Below are 17,805 nucleotides of genomic sequence, written 5' to 3' on the forward strand. Positions count from 1 at the left end.
ATGTCGACCACCATTCACCTCCTTCACAGTCTGGGATTCTCGTTGAACTACCCAAAGTCGCACCTTCAACCAGCACATGTGCGGCAGTTTCTGGGTGCGACAATAAATACCCTGACTGCTATAGCTCAGCCAAACAAGGTCAGGATAGACAGCATACGGTCTCTAATCCAAAAGTTCAGACCGCAACACTCGCTTCCAGCGAGAGTGTTCATGCAGTTGATAGGCATGATGGCCTCCTGCATCTTCATAGTCCCTCACGCAAGGTTGCATATGCGTCCGCTCCAGGAATGTTTAGCAAATCAGTGGACACAGGCTCGGGGACAAATGACAGACCTAGTGTTGGTTACCGGTCGGGCATACAACTCTCTGCATTGGTGGAATCCACACAACCTTTGCAAGGGCCGACCGTTCCAGGAGCCAGTGCCACAGATTATCCTGACAACTGACGCATCTCTCCAGGGATGGGGAGCTCATGTGCTCAATTACACGGTGCAGGGACTATGGACGACGCAGCAACAGAAGATGCACATCAACTATCTAGAACTGATGGCAATCTTCATGGCGCTCAAGTCCTTCAATGTACATCTGTGCAACAAGGTAGTGTTGGTCCGGACGGACAACATGACAGCGATGTACTACATTCAAAAACAGGGAGGCACCCACTCGCCACAGCTGTCTCATCTGGCTCAGAGCATGTGGAAGTGGGCCATTCAGAGGAACATCTTCCTCATGGCAGAACACCTCCCGGGCAAGGACAATCAGATGGCGGATCTGCTCAGCAGGTACAGCCATCAAATGCACGAGTGGGAGATACATCCATCAGTACTCCACCCGTACTTCCAGCAGTGGGGTCATCCAGAGATAGACCTGTTTGCCACAAGGGAAACGCAAAATGCCAACACTTTGCCGCCAGGTTCCCTCACCCACAGTCGCAGGGGAATGCGATATGGATGAACTAGTCAGGCAGATTTGCGTACGCTTTTCCCCCAGCACCTCTCATACCGCTGGTGGCAAGAAAGCTAAGGCAGCACTCGATGACACTCATCCTAGTTGCTCCAACGTGGGCACGCCAACCATGGTACACCAAGTTTCTGGAACTCTCAGTGGTGCCTCATCAAAGGCTGCGCCTAACACCCAGGCTCTTGACGCAGAACCATGGCGACATTCAGCATCCAGATCCGCAACAGCTCAACCTGGTGATCTGGCTCCTGAAGTCCTAGAGTTTGGCTACCTTCACTTACCTCCAGAATGCATGGACATCATCAAAGAGGCAAGGAAGCCCACCACCAGAGAATGCTATGCTGCAAAATGGAAGCGTTTCGTCATTCACTGTACAGCCAATAACATAAACCCGCTAGATGCATCTATTCCTAACATCATTTGCTATCTGTTACATCTTTACAAGTGCAATCTAGCGTACACTTCCATTCGGATCCATCTATCCGCCATAGCGGCTTATCTTCAGAACAGGCAGCATCTCTCTGTCTTCAGGGTGCCTGCCATTAAAGCCTTCCTGGAGGGTCTGAAACGAGTCATTCCCCCAAGAACACCGCCAGCTCCGGTGTGGAACCTCAATGTGGTCCTCACCAGGCTGATGGGCCCACCTTTTGAGCCACTGCACTCATGTGAACTCCAGTTCCTAACATGGAAAGTGGCTTTTCTTATTGCTGTTACGTCACTGAGACGTGTCAGTGAGCTGCAAGCGCTCACGATCCAGGAGCCATTCATACAAATTCATCCAAATAGGGTGGTACTACGCACTAACCCCAAATTCCTTCCGAAGGTGGTGTCACAGTTTCATCTCAACCAAACTATTGACCTGCCTGCATTCTTTCAAAACCCACAAACAGTAGCGGAAAGAATGCTCCATACATTGGACGTTAGGAGGGCGTTGATGTACTATATTGACAGGACACAACACTTTAGGAAAACAAAACAACTTTTTGTTGCCTTCTCGCCACAGCACAAAGGCAACCCTATTTCCAAAGCAGGAATAGCCAGGTGGATTGTCAAGTGCATTCAGATCTGTTATCAAAAAGCAAAGCGTACCTTAACAATACCCCCCAGAGCGCACTCCACACGCAAATTGGGGGCATCCATGGCTTTCCTGGGGAACATTCCTTTGGAAGACATTTGCAGAGCAGCCACATGGGTTACACCGCACACCTTTACAAAACACTACTGTGTTGATGTGCATTCCAAGCAGCAAGCAGCTGTTGGACAGGCTGTTCTCAAGACACTTTTTCAGGTTTCTGCAGCTGGCACGGGCAACCGCCGCTAATGGAGGGACTGCTATGTATTCTATGCAAAAGATATGAATTTAGCAGCCCACATGCCTCGAACTGAATATGCTACTTACCAGTATGCATCTGTTCTTGGCATGTAGGGCTGCTAACATTCATATCGCCCACCCTCCTCCCCGGTGCCTGTCGCAACTGCAGATATACTCTTGCATTCAATCATTAGCATGGACATCCCTTACACTTTTCACTCCATCTCTGCCACAATGGCTAAAAACAATCTGGGGATGGAGCCGATGCCCATGCGCACTGTAGTCCAGGGGAGGAGCCACCTATCTCAGGATACTTCGAAGACTCTTCCAGGACAACAATGTGCGATCATCCGGACCCAACACTAGGCGGCGATCTATGCAAAAGATATGAATGTTAGCAGCCCTACATGCCAAGAACAGATGCATACTGGTAAGTAGCATATTCAGTTTGGCCATCAGGAGTAATAAGGCATGCAATTTACGGTGCTCAGCCTCAGTGTCTTTAACATAGCCAAGAAGGCCTATTAGTGGATGTGGCTCGTGGGGTGACCCTAAGATATCATGAATCTTATTGAAGATGGCGGTTCAATAGGCAGCAATGGGCGGACAGTTCCAGGACATATGTAAAAAGGTGGCAGGAGTGTAGCCACATCTCCAGCATCTAGAATCTGGTTGTAATCCCATGCGGGAAAGCTGACTAGGGGTTCTGTAAAACCTATGTATATATTTGAAGTGTATTAATCTCATTTTATAATTGGGTGAGAGTACCTGGAGTTGGCCGCAGCAGAAGACCCACTTTTCATTTGTCACCTGCCCATCGAGTTCTACATTCCAATCTTGGTGAGCCTTGGGCACAACTAAGGGTGACGGGGTTTGCATAGAACGATACAGCAGTGTAATGAGTCTGCGAGAGCTAGCCGTGTTTATGCCTTAGTCCTTTTTTAGGCACGACAAAGTAGTGTGAATAACAACCGTGCCCTACTTCTCATGCTGTCACCCTTTCAGTGGCTCCTTTGGCCAGCATAGACTGCACTTCTGCCGGAGCAAAAAGAGATGGTCCTCTTTCGCCAGTTGTATGGACGGTGGCAAGGTAGGCGGGGTTTCCAGATACTAAAGGGCATAACCCAGCTACATGATTTGTAGCACCCACTTGTCAGAGGTTATCACTTGCCACTGGGGCAGTTGGTGGCGCCTGATCCTGCTGCCAATGGCATGCATGTGCTGTTTTGAGGACTTACTAAAGAGGTTTGGAGGCACTAGACAGTACACTGGGTGTGGGTTTCACATCCTTTGAGGTAACTCTGTCGACGAAGGGTCTGAGAAGCCTACTGGCCTGGGGGTAAGGATGGAATTATGGATGTACATGGGAGCCCTGGCCACGGAACGGGTAAAACTTTTTTTTTTAAAGTGTTGTTGTCAGTAACTCGAAGGCCTGGGGATCTGTTGATGACTCCACTCTCCTTAAAGCGCTCGAGCACCATGTCCCCCTTATCGCTGACTAGACTTGAGCCATCAAGTCTGTCATGTCTGTAAGGGAAAATTGGACATCCCCTGAAAACCCCATTGACGTTAGCCAGGAGTGGCAGCAGGGATCCTAATGAGTTGGTGAGCTTCACTGCATCCCAGCCATCTGTCAGTGCCTGGTTCTATACTGCGTGGCCCTCTTTGGGAAGCATGGGCAGCAGCTGCGCAGCGGAGTCCAAACAATGTATTGCTATATCGGCCCAAGAAGTATGTGGTGTTCACCTTCTTGAATGCCAAGCTGGTGGAAGAGAAAAAGCCTCTTGCCAAAGGTATCCAGTCTCGATGATTCCTGTCTGGAGGAGTGGTAGAGAATGTGCTTGGGTTAAACTTGGCTGTTGAGGCCTGCACCACCAGGCTTGTGTGAGAGGGGTGTTGTCTGAGGAAGGCCAGGTCTCTTGGGGGAAGGGTAGTGCAACTGAGGAGTAATCATGCCGTGCATGGTAGATCCCATGCAGGGTTTAGACCAGGCCACCATGAGAACGTAGTTGAGGGCCTCCTTAAATGGGAGCAGGGGATCTGCAGAACTTACCCCCAACTGAAGCACCTCGATCAAGACGTAGATCTTGACATTGATAGAGGGTAGCTGTAGGTCAAGGTCTCTGCTGCCCTGAGCATTTCCGTGACGAAAGACACTCCTTTCTTAGTGGAAGGGCACCCGAGGAGAAATCAGGCCAGAGTATGATGAGGGTTCAGACCACTAGCATCGCCCAGCTTCTCATACCAGTTTTCCTTCTTGAAGGGATCGTCCACCGGGGGGGGGGGGGGGGGGGGGCAAAGCCGTCTTCATCATCACCCTGCGCTCCGGGAAGGTAGGGCTGCACAAAGGTGGCAAGTCCACGGCCGGTTGATGTGGGCTGGACGGCACCGGTGTTGACAAAAAGCGGCCTTACTATACTCTGCTAATTAACTCACTTAAGATATCACTCATGACGTTCTCTGACATAGATACTATCACTACAACATCTGAAATGACTTTATTGATGACTACACTGTGCGTGGAGAGGGCGCACATTATAATTACTTTAGGGCACAAGTTATAGTTACTTGTTATAACCTGAACTGGCGAATTTCAATGGTTTTGTTAATTTAAAATGGTATGTTTTAAATGACATTTTCACCTAACTATAATATCCCTTTTACCTTTGTAAATATATTTTAATATATATTCACTGTAAAAAGCAAAGGTTAAAGTGGCATTATAATTGGGTATGGTAGTTCACCGTATGTTGAAAGACCCTAGAAATGCCCTGAAAAGCACAAAGGTTAAAGTGCCGTTATATTTCGTTGTTGAAATAAGATGAAAACTAAATTTTTTTTAAAACAAAACAAATAGCAGACATTCACCAGCTGTAGTTCACTGAGCTGACTATAACTTGCGCCCCATCTGCTACTTATGACCTCACATACTATCTAACACATTACTTTAATAACATAATTGGTGATATCACTGATAACGGCAAAGTGATATATGGCATCGAGTTACTGAGTGTACATGTGTGGGTCCATAATGTGAAAAAAGCATGAGTCTAGGAGACAAGTTTGACTGTGCATTTTGAAATGTTATTTGGTGCACTGTTTACAAATCACTTAAGTTTGGGTTGCAGACATTACTACATAAAGGCTGAGCGCACCCTATGCGGGTTGCAGAGGTATGTTTGAAAGTAGTTTGTGTCTTTAAGCCAAAGACTCTTCCAAAATAATCTATGAGAAAGTCCAAAGCTTACGTTGTCATTAGATTACTCAACAGTCGATATCTGGGTATGTGCCAATGTTAAGTAGTTGAGATACGGTGCTATAGACAAGTTCTATGTAACGAGGATGTTTATAAGGAGTGATTGTTTATTTCCAGAACGTTAGTTAAGATTTGGAGGTATTGCAAATTGTTAAATAATGTAGAAAGTAGGTGTGTCCCACTTAGACGTGGTTTCTTTCACACTTGTTTTGTAAGCATGGCTCTAATGTATGCCATTGTCTCTATCCCAGGAATGTGTTGTGTATTTAACTAAATTTCGGTGGGTTGTCCAAAAGGCCTGACGGAAGGTGTCTTTTCAGTGGCAAATGTGTACCTGTACGATTTGCAGGCTGCGTGAAGTTTTTAAGAGGGTAGCCCCATTAAGGTGAATAGAAATGGCCACAGGTGTGGCATATTGAACTAGTTTAAATCCACAAACCTTATAGGATGGTGTCACAACGGGTGTGTGTGATGTCATTTGGGATATCATCAATGACATCAAGTAACATGTAATTTGTGATGTAATATGTGATGTCATAAGCAGTGCATAATAGGGGTGCAAGTTCTTTTAGTGTAGTAAATTGTAACTGGGGAATTTCAGTGACATTTGGTTTTTAAATGTTATTTTTATGTCTTATTTAAACACCTTACAGTAACATCACTTTAACCTATTGTTTTTTTAGTGTATATATGTGTATATTTTTTACCGGCCATGAACCCCTGTAGCGTTGACCCCTGCCCAAGCGATGTGCCCTCTAACAACAGTCTCCCTAGTCAGCCTGCTTTCCCATTCAATAATGATCAGTGTGTCTAGTTACAACTTGAACACTGTTTACGTTTCTGGCAATATGTTTGTCAGTACCCTTCCCTATGAAAAAAATACAATGAACCAGTATGTCCAAGAGCCCATAACTCAACCCTGTAAGATTATAATTTTTAGCACACTTATCGACAAAATTAAAATAGTCTGTGCCTAAAAAACTATGCCAGAAAACGTATTGCTTGAAAAAGTGGTGCTAAATAGCTATGCAGATGTATCCACTTACCTTAAGCCAATTGTATTTAGCAGTTCACAAAATTCGGTCAACCCAAGATTCGGGTTCAAGCTAGCAATTGAGAAAATACCTGAAGGAATTACTCTGGTATTAGGTTTTTAATTCCTTTAGTAATATGAAAAGATGTCAGTCAGAGTTTAATTTAATGTTATATTTGCCTGGAATGTACCTTGCTATGGGTTGATGTCATATGGTAAGATCCTTATGTTTCAAGAGCCTGTGGCAGATGTTTAAGTGCCAGTATAATGTCTTCTCTTCTTGTCCTAGCTGGCGGTGACAGCCTAAAGCACCGAGACCATTGTTTTCACACTCCTTAGAAGCTTTGCATAAACGTTGCTAATAAAATGCCTTGATCTTTAATTTTGACCATTCAGAATCTCCCAGGCTACTCTGGATTTGCTTTCTGGCTAATGAACTACTAATTACTGATTCTCTGTCTATTTAAAGAATCTGTGCCGCGCGATACTTTATTTTATTTTTACAACCTCATCTTCATTATTTTTTAACTACCCAAGTATAATGTTCACTTTTTTGGTGTTCCATAAGTAGTAAGTTATTCAGCTCCTTTGATGGGCTAAAGGGAACGGCAGCATATGAAGAAAGCAGTTACAGAAGAACTGCATAAAATGTACTGATTAAAAAATGGCAAAGCTCATTCAGCTTGATTACGGAGACTAACAAATCAGATGGTGAGCTGAAATCAAAACTTCAATGATTGCTTGAAGGCTACATCTGAGGATACAGAGTTAGATTAACTTTAGGATACCGCCTCAGAAAGTCAGTATAGCTACATCCTTGAACCTCCTAGGCAACACTCGAGCTCTTAAAGAATCATTGATTATAAGGGAGAAGAAATCCTAAATTATCACAAAGCCAAAGAAAGTTAATCCTACACCGCAACTATGGAGGCTAATTGCAGAAACCCGTGCTAGATAATCTACATGAGTTGATTTTTGATGATTCATTGCATGTATTAGTGTTTATCAGCATAAGTTCAAGGTGGCCGAATCAATTTTTTTTTTAATGAGAACCACTCACCACATAAATGATTTTCCTTTACATGTGTAGTATTTTTTGGATACCCTGAATGACTGGTATTGATCTGTCCTTCCTAGACGTATGTGGGCTACTACCCCTGTCTTTCGACCTTTATGATCCAGCATTGAGTGTCTCCCTAGTGACAACATTAAACTTGATCTTAAATAAGTCTAATGTTATAATGCTTCTATTCTTCCTCAATAGAATCAATTTGCTGCTGTGAATTGCACAAAAAAAGAAAATTCTCAGATCGAAGGACCTACTTTGAATAATTCCTATGGCTTCAAAGTTACAGCTCAAAACCTGCAGGAAGCCAAAGCGTTACACGAGGTATGGACTGCATTATGAGACATGAAATTTGTGGGTTAGTGCACTCTATCAGATATTTGAGACTTTTGTGTTAATGCAATGCATGACAAAGGCACTGTACCAGAGATGATATTCATTGGATAATGTGGTGTATCCTGCAATAAGGAATTCTTGAATTGTGCTGTATCACAAATTGCTGTTACGATGCACTGCATTGCATCACATTTATTTCATGAGCCTATATAGAGTGTCACATGAACAAAATGGCTGTTGTGTATTATATGAGTGAGATGAAGCAGCTTATACAAGCAGCTTGAAATTTACAAGGTAAAGCGAAAATGATGTAAGGAACTACAAAATGTGAATCTGAGGGGTCATGTAGTACATAACAAATGTTCAGGTAATGAGTGTGCTTCTCACTTATTGTCATTTGTGTGCCTTTTTCTGCATAACAGCTGTGGAATTCATGAGACCATCTAATGCGTCTCATATATAATGTATGAAGTAATGCAACAGCATATCAAGTGTGAGGTAAAAAAGGCACTGCATCACAAATTCATGAAGTAATCCACAGCATAACAGTTGAAAGTTTGAAATTCATGATGTCTTCATCACAGAGATTTAAAATTTAAATAATATTGACTTCATCACTGAAGTACATATGATCACTTCTTTAATGCCACAGGTCATCCTGTGAGGAATTCGTCAGACATATAATATTTTCTGTGTGGAAAGTACCCATTTCCTGTGTTTTTGTAAATCGTGTGTTTTTATTATTTTGTTTTTTAGTTTTTGTACTCTACTAGTGTGGACGAGCTGTTGCCTCTATCTAATTTGAGGCCAGTGTGTCACGCAGGACTCCGAATGCCCTCATTATCCAGTATTATGGGTGTCTTTCATAGATTCACATGCCTGAATCATTCCCCGTCGTCGAGATGGGAGCCCCGGTAATAGAAAAGTAATGTCCTATAGACATACATAGAGAAAAGTAGGCCTAAGAGTCTTGCCTTAGTAGCCTATCTATGTCCTTTTGTAAAAAGGACCAAAATCCTGAAGGTAGCCAATCGGCTACCACCTCCCTCTAGAACCTTCCTGCCAGGAGCCTCAGTCTCTCAGATTTTCTACCGCACGTTGTGCTAGGGAGTCCCCACCTGAGCTCTCCTCAGGTTTCTTGGATTTATCACTTTTCAACTGAAAATTTGGATTTTTCACTTCTACTATGGCTGAACAACAGAAAAAAGGACTATTTCGAGCCTGCTCCTCTTGTGGCAAGAAGAGACTGCACATTGATGACAAGCATGAGACTTGTCTCTACTGCCTTTATCCGGATCATTCCGTCAAGGAATGTAGGATTTGTAGAACATTCTCTACCAAAACTCTTAAGGATAGAGAAGGAAGACTGCTCCTCTGGTTAAACAGGCTTAAGACCAGAGATGATGATGTGCTTTCCTCGGCAGGCAGTGACATGGCTTCAGTTTCTTCAAAGCTGTCCTTGAAGAGGCCAAGGGAGGCTTCCCCTGGCCATTCAGACGTCCCTCACAAAAAGACTACTACCAAGTCTTCTGAGGTAAGATTAGACACGTCTGTGAAGGAACCGGCAACCTTCAAAAAGCCATCACAGTCTTCGTCGACGACTTCGTCGACGTTTTCTTCAAGAAAAACTACATATGTCTCCACGTCGACGACGACGGTTTCAACGACGATGGCGTCGTCCGCCTTTGCTTCAATGACGACGACCACCCAATCGTCGACGATGGGTAAGCCACTGTTGTCAATTGTACTGATTAAAAAGCAACAGTCATTTGTTAAAGCTTCGTCGACGTCGCCATCGATGACGACATCGACGACGACGATTAAACAAAAGTCGACGACGCCTTTACCGTCGACGATGAAATCGCCACCGATGACGAAAACACCGTCGACGACGAGAGCGTCCTCGATGACGAAAGTACCGTCGACGACCGCATCGACGACGGCGAAGATTGCGCCGACGGCCACACCGTCGACGACCACATCGCCGACGACAGCGACGACGACAAAAGAACAGTCGACGCTCGACAAAAGACCGTCATCAATACCGTCGACGACACCGTCGACGACCTCATCGTCGACAACGACATTGTCGACACCATGGAAAAAAGCGGAGTTGGTTCCCTCAAAAATTATCACCAAACTCCCTATCACACCGGCTTTAACATCACCCAGTAGGGTTCAAAAACTACCACCAGCTTGCTTATTGCAAACTGATGAATCTGATGACGACCAATTTGAACAGGCTACCAGTCCATCGGACCTCAATGTCAAATGCCAGAGTACTGACGATGACGGAGATGATGTCATCTTTACGTAGGAAACTACGCACGTGCAAGAACATACTCGAGTAACTCTGATGATATGCCTACCAGCTGAAATAGTCTCTGATTTACAATTCTTAATCACAGACTACAAAAAACGATTCCCAGAATCACCAGCGGCCTCTTCCAAAGAGAAGCCTCACGAGTCGTCCAGACCGCAACAATCCCCAAAGGCACGACCACCACCTTTGGTTCTTCCACATGGAAGTGAAGCGGTACATAACATTCATACTTCTGAGGAAGAAGAAGAGGAAGGAGAGGTTCGAGACGACCTTTCACATAACAGAGATGGCGAGGATTACGTCGCTCATTCTCCAGCCACGCCAGAACCCAACACTTCAGACTCTCCACCAGTGGATATCGGCGGATTCCACAATTTGATTGAGAGAGCGGCCATCAGATTCCACATGACCATGGAATCTCAGGAAACGGATTGTTTTCTCTACGACTTTAAGGATCCTATAAAAAAGTCGACGAGGTCAGTTCCCATAATAGACTACATCTGGGAACAAGGTCAACAGCTCATGAAAACGCCTGCTTCTGTTTCAATAGTGGTGCCTAGATTGGATAAAAAGTATAAGGCACCAACATCTGCACCTATTTGCCTTAATACACATCCCAAGCCGGATGATTCTGTAGTCACTCAAGCTGCCCAAAAGAATTCCAGAAATCCATCCTCTCCACTGTCAGCACCACCAGACAAGGAGGGCAGAAAATTGGATGGCATCGGCAAACGCTTCTCCACAACGTCAGCCATGACTGTAAAGGTGGCCAACGCCATTGCTCTGCTAGGCAGATACAATAGACAATTATGGGAAGATATCGTTCCATATCTGGCGGAGGTACCCGAAGATTTGAAGGATGAAGTCCAGTCACTCCTTAAAGAAGGACAGATGTCCGCCTCGGAGATAATTGATTCAGCTGTGGATGTTGCCATGACAGGCTTTAGACAGCTGGCTGGCGCAGCTGTTTTGCGCAGACAAGGATGGCTCAAAGCGACGTTCTTCCGTCAAGAGGTCCAAACCAAGGTTTTGGACATGCCCTATGACGGACAACATCTATTTGGGGCAAAAATAGATGAAGCCTTGCAGACGATCAAAAAAGACACTGACACTGCAAGAGCTCTCGGGACTTTACAATTCAAAAATCAGTCCTTTCGAGGGCACAGAGGACGAGGTCAATCCACATACAGAGGATCATATCAGGGAAAATCCTCTTACTCCTACGGTCAAAATCGCTCACAATACCAACAACGACAGCAACAACAAGGTCGTCAGACCTCCTACGGGAGAGCGAACTTCAGGGGCAAATCCCAGAAGAAAACGACCGGTGGACGACAATGACCAATTCCCGCAGACACTCCCCACATCGTTGTGTCCTCTCAGGATTGGAGGAAAATTGACACACTTCCTCTACAACTGGAGATCGATAACGACGGATCGGTGGGTTCTGCAATTAATCCAGCACGGTCACACATTGGAATTCAACTCCATTCCACCATTAACTCCTCCTCGCAAACTTCCACACAGGCACCTTCGTTTGCTTCTACAAGAAATCTCTTCTATGCTGAAGAAGGGAGCAATAGAACGAGTTCCATCCGCCCAGAAAGGGAAGGGATTTTATTCCCGCTTCTTTTTAATTCAGCAGAAAAAGAAGAAATGGAGGCCCATTCTCGATCTCAGGGCACTCAATGCCTTTCTAAAGAGCCAATCGTTCCGAATGGTGACGATCCAGGAAATCTTAGGATCCTTAGAGGAAGGAGACTATATGACGTCTTTGGACCTACAAGACGCATATTACCATATCCCAATTCACAATCGCCACAAAAAATTTCTTCGCTTCGAAGTGGCAGGTCAACACTACCAATTCTGTGTCCTACCGTTTGGCCTCAAATCAGCGCCACGCATTTTTACAAAATGCCTGGCTCCGGTGGCAGCTTTTCTGAGACAGCAGAATAACCAGGTCTTCCCCTACCTAGACGACTGGCTGGTGAAAGCACCATCTCTCACTGGCGCGCAGCTGTCTTCAACCGCCTGTCTCGATATTTTCAAGCACCTAGGTTTAACTCTCAACTTAGAGAAGTCAACCTTACAACCCACCAGAATTTTAACATTCCTGGGGGCAACTCTAAACACAGTTTCTTCCAAAGCCTTCCCATCTCAGGAACGAAAACAAAAACTGATGGCTCTAGCTACCGCAGTGTCTTCAAAAACGTCCATCAAAGTCAGAACTTTCAAATCCCTTCTAGGGATGATGTCTTCTTGCATTCTTCTCATCCCTCACTGTCGGCTCAGAATGCGCCCCCTTCAGGAGGCTCTGAACAAACAATGGACCCAATGTACAGGCTCTTTCGAGGATCACATAGTCATCACTCGACAAATAACAGAGGCTTTGCTGTGGTGGACGACGAACAAAAACTTATCCAAAGGTCTAACGTTCTTGATACCAGCAACTCCTCACGTCATAACAACAGACGCTTCTCTGGAGGGATGGGGTGCAGTCCTGCAGGATCTGCAAACCAGTGGCAAATGGACAGACAGAGAGAAGACTCTACATATCAACCTCCTAGAACTGAGAGCAGTTCTTCACTCTCTTCAGGCATTCCTCCCTCGCATAAAAAACTCAGCAGTGCTTGTGCGAACGGACAACACAACCACAATGCACTACTTGAACAAGCAGGGAGGGACGCGTTCACTGACACTGTCTCGAGAATCGCAAACCATCTGGAACTGGCTACTGCTCAACAACATCACATTAACAGCAGAGTATGTCCCAGGAAAGGACAACGTAATAGCCGACGCTCTCAGCAGACAGAAATCTCTGTCCCACGAATGGGAACTGGATCAACAAGTTCTCAACGACATCTTCTCGGCATGGGGGAAACCACGCATAGACCTCTTTGCCACCAGGGAGAACGCAAAATGCCACAGCTTCGCAAGCTGGCATCCCCAACCGAGGTCACTAGGAAATGCATTTTCCATCGCATGGCGCAACGTGTTTGCGTACGCATTTCCGCCATTTCCCCTGATCACCAGAGTCATTCGGAAAATGAAAATGGAACACTGCACCCTGATTCTCATTGCCCCATACTGGCCGAGACAACATTGGTTTACGGACCTCAGTCGCCTGTCTGTTCGACCATCAATCCAACTACGTCAACATCCAACTCTTCTCTCAATGTACAAAGCCCAAGTACTCCACCCGAATCTGAAATCTCTCAGATTATCGGCATGGCTCCTGAGTACAGAGAATTCTGTCACGTAAACATCCCGCAGGAGTGCAAGGATGTCTTAGCTAAAGCAAGAGCTGCCAGTACAAACAAAACTTATTCCTTGAAATGGAAACACTTTTGTGTTTGGTGTTCAGACAACAATATCCATCCTTTCAGAATAACTCCAGAGCCAATACTACCTTATTTACTACATCTGGCACAAACAGGGCTTGCACATGCCTCCATTAGAGTCCATCTAGCAGCAATCTCACGCTTTACAAGGACTTCAAGAGGCCCCTCACTATGGTCCAACAGGCTGATAAAACAATTCCTTAAAGGACTCTATAGATCCTTTCCAAGGCCAAGACGTCTACCACCAACGTGGCACCTCAATATAGTACTCAACCAATTGATGAAGCATCCATTTGAGCCCATACATAGGGCTGATCTAAAATACATCTCATGGAAAACTGCACTTCTTTTGGCCTTAACATCAGCAAGAAGGGTCAGTGAGTTACAAGCACTTTCTATACAAGATCCTTTCATGCAATTCAGAGAGGACAGAGTCATTCTAAGAACCAATCCTCGCATCATTCCTAAAGTCCCCTCGGACTTCCATCTCAATGAACCACTTGTTCTTCGCTCATTCTTCCCGAACCCCAGTACGGTGGCTGAAAGATCTCTCCATTCTTTAGACCTCAAAAGATGTCTAAAATTTTATCTGGACAAAACAAAGCATTTTAGAAAAACAAATCAACTTTTCATAGCCTTCAGCAGACCTAGAAAAGGCATGCCAATCTCTAAGCAAAGCATTTCCCGATGGATATCAGCGGCAATTGCCTTTTGCCACGACAAAGCCGGACGCCCATTGCATTCCACGGTCCGAGCGCATTCCACGAGGGCTGTGTCCACATCGGCAGCATTATTCGCTGGAGTACCGATTCTGGACATTTGCAGAGCAGCGACCTGGAAATCGCCGCATACCTTTACCAGGCACTACTGCCTGGATACGGAACTGATGCAGGATGCAGCTGTGGGCCAGGCTGTACTTCGCCATCTATTCCAGTGAGATGAGCCTTCCTTCTTCCCACCGTCCTACAATGGTATGCTCATTTATTTACTTTATTTATTGTATTACTGATGGTATATAGTCGCATGATATGTTTTATCTCAGACTACTTCTTATGTTCCATCGCAAATGTGCATAATGTATTGCTTGCTATTCTGATTCAGGCGTGTGAATCTATGAAAGACACCCATAATACTGGATAAGGAATGCGTTACTTACCTGTAACAGCAGTTATCCAGTATTGGTGTCTTTCATAGATTCACATGCAACCCTCCCACCTCCCCAGGAAGTACTCATCTCTCACTCCAGACCATATATTACGTCTACCTAGCTTGGTGCGTACGAAAATCTGAGAGACTGAGGCTCCTGGCAGGAAGGTTCTAGAGGGAGGTGGTAGCTGATTGGCTACCTTCAGGATTTTGGTCCTTTTTACAAAAGGACATAGATAGGCTACTAAGGCAAGACTCTTAGGCCTACTTTTCTCTATGTATGTCTATAGGACATTACTTTTCTATTACCGGGGCTCCCATTTCGACGACGGGGAATGATTCAGGCATGTGAATCTATGAAAGACACCAATACTGGATAACTGCTGTTACAGGTAAGTAACACATTCCTTTCTTACCTTTCTGACCCTCAAAAGACAGATTTGTGATGATATTCAAACTCTCTGGTTATCTTCCAGCATTCTAGCTGCAAAGAGTGCTTCTTGTTTTGGAGCAAAAGACACAGAAATGAGGACTGCACCAAAGCTGTATACAGAACTGTTTTGTGATCTTGGTTGGCTCTGCCCCACACATTTTCCCTTCATTTAAGCTTTTTATTATTCAGTTTGGTTCTTATTTCCATAGGACTTGTATGAATGCACTGTGACTTTACAGTTGACATCAGGAAAAAGCTACTGTATGAAATTGCATTTTTATTTGGGGTGGCTGACTACCCACCTCAAGGAATAATCACACCTCTTGTCAGGGTGAACCCCCAAAGGCACTAAATTAACTTTAGTGCAACTACTTGGTAGCTATTAATACCATAACAGAGGCAAAATTACAAACAAGAAAAAGGCCGGTAAAATGTGATAAACAAAGTGACACCAAAATCACAAATATACAATAAGGGAAGTAAAGAAATTATTTTTTAAACTTTTAAGTAGAAATTACACCAAAAATCACACGGAGTCAACGATAGTAGCTGGTCATGTTATACTGAGACCTAGACACAGTTTGAGGCTGACCTCAGTGGTGCGCGGGTCATATACATGTACCAGGTTTATCCTGGTCAAAGATTTTATCTTCTGACTTAGTCCTTTAAGTCCCAATCCGCCACAGGAGTACACTTCAAAAGCCCCTAGGCATCTCAGGTGAAGCCTTTAGAGACTTCCACTGTGTTACACAGAGACCATCAGCATGATCCAGTCCAGGTGTCTGTTGCTTGAACATGACATCTGCTGTGTAACCCTTGGAGTCCACTTCATTGTCCCGGTTGCAAAAGAGCCAGTCCATTCCTTCAGGGCTCCTCATTTCTCAGACAGGTTTATTCCTTTTCTGTTCTCCCTCAGGTCCAGCAGTGTTATGAGGTGGGTGCCTGAAGGTACCCCATTTATGCCTGGTACTAGCTAGTGGGTGGGACAGACTCCTGGGCACGCTCTAACCAATAGGGTAAAATTTCCTGGGCCAGCCCTACCCACTTTCGGCACTTTCAAGATTGCAAAAGTCTTCGGACACACTTAGCTTGGGCTCTGAAAGCTGGGTGTGTGAAGAGTGTATTATGGTAATACTAGTGTCTGCCTTCATCTGACATAAAATCCAGTTTGGGGCAGCCACTGTATGCACAATAAACCCAGAGACAAAAGTCTTTTAGGCCAAAAGAAAGTTTCTTCAGCAACCAGACAGTGGTTATCCTATTAACTCCCTTTTAATTGCACCCCAATTGTTGTTTGTGGCTTAACGACCTGGGTGCTGCTAGGGGCCCCCATACTCGCTCTCCAACAGGCTTTCGATGTCAGAAAGTCCGACATGGAAATCCTGCCTGATACCGAGTATCGAAATCCCAAGGGGGGAAAGGCCCTTTGGGATTACGGGCTGGCCTCCGACTGGCTGAGGTGCTCCTTGAGACCGTCGGAGCCATTCGGAATGACCGGGCGGTTTAATTTCCAACCGCAAGCATTGTAATGCGGCGGTCGGAAATAAAACCAAGATACAGCCCGGAAAGGCTTCGACTGATGGTTGGAGCCTTTCCAGGCCGCATTGACATCAGCCCCTATAGATCTGCATGTAGTACTTTTAAATGAGCATGCGCCTTGTTTTGTTGGCTGCAATCCTACATAGGAGAGATTTATTAATATTTAAACTGGAGGTTTTGACCTGTCGAAAGTGTCTATTTTCACAGGTTGAAATGCAATTTTTACACTGCTACAGTCAGACTACACTGGTAGGCTCAAGGTCATCTTTGCACTGCCACTGTAGTGGATGTCACTGCAGGTGCTGCAGTCAACTAGTGCCATTTAACTTCTAGGCCTAAGGTAGTTTTTGATCCTTAGGGACTTTTAGGCAAGGTAAATATACTAATTAGGAGTATGCCAATTCAACCAGGTTAAAAGGGCGAGCACAAGCACTTTACTACTGGGTAGTAGGGGTAACATGCATAGAGTTCTAAAGTCAGCAATAATATAGGGTTCAGTAAAAGGTAGAAAATCTGAGGTGACCATGCAAAAAAGGGGTTTTCCTGCAGCTGCCCGGTGAAGCTGTTCTGGAAATTTGTGTACAACCCATGGTACAATTAAACAGCACAAGTCAGTATTTTCCCCAAACTAAAATGTACAAATCGAAATTAGGAATTGAGCATTGGCGAAACACAAACTAAGTTTGTGGCTATTTTTTCTGCAGTTACTCACTGGAAAGTTATACATTTATCTCCTAGCTCACTCCTATTTACAGCTTTGTTAGAAGATCAGTATATAAGTAGTGTTGTTGTAAAATGTGTCGTCAAATTATGTTTAATATACTTGTAAATTGTGTCTTCATATTATGTTTACAATAAGCTATCCTACATGCTTAGCTGTGGGGACAGAAGCACTTTAGCTGTGCTACCTTGTCCATACAGTTATGCAGCACAAAGATTGTACCAGTCGGAAACTGTCACATTTGTGTTTCTTTAGGCCCTCTACCAGCCCCATTCTCTGCTTTTTGGTGATGAATGTTTTAATGTTTTCCTTTCTTCACTTTGATCGGATAGTTAGCAT

At 44.7% G+C, this 17,805-nt stretch overlaps 1 protein-coding gene across 2 annotated transcripts in view; it reads left to right on the forward strand.

Moving 5' to 3' along the window:
• REV3L (REV3 like, DNA directed polymerase zeta catalytic subunit) overlaps window positions 1–17,805 on the forward strand; it is a 954,247-nt gene that overhangs the window by 645,324 nt on the left and 291,118 nt on the right. For both annotated transcript variants that reach the window (XM_078649145.1, XM_078649144.1), the window contains exon 16: window positions 7,826–7,951. In XM_078649145.1, coding sequence (XP_078505271.1) covers window positions 7,826–7,951 — 126 coding nt within the window. The remainder of the gene's footprint in view (window positions 1–7,825; window positions 7,952–17,805) is intronic.

This window comes from Lissotriton helveticus, chromosome 6, assembly GCF_964261635.1.
Source record: "Lissotriton helveticus chromosome 6, aLisHel1.1, whole genome shotgun sequence".
Classification (NCBI taxonomy): Eukaryota; Metazoa; Chordata; class Amphibia; order Caudata; family Salamandridae; genus Lissotriton; species Lissotriton helveticus.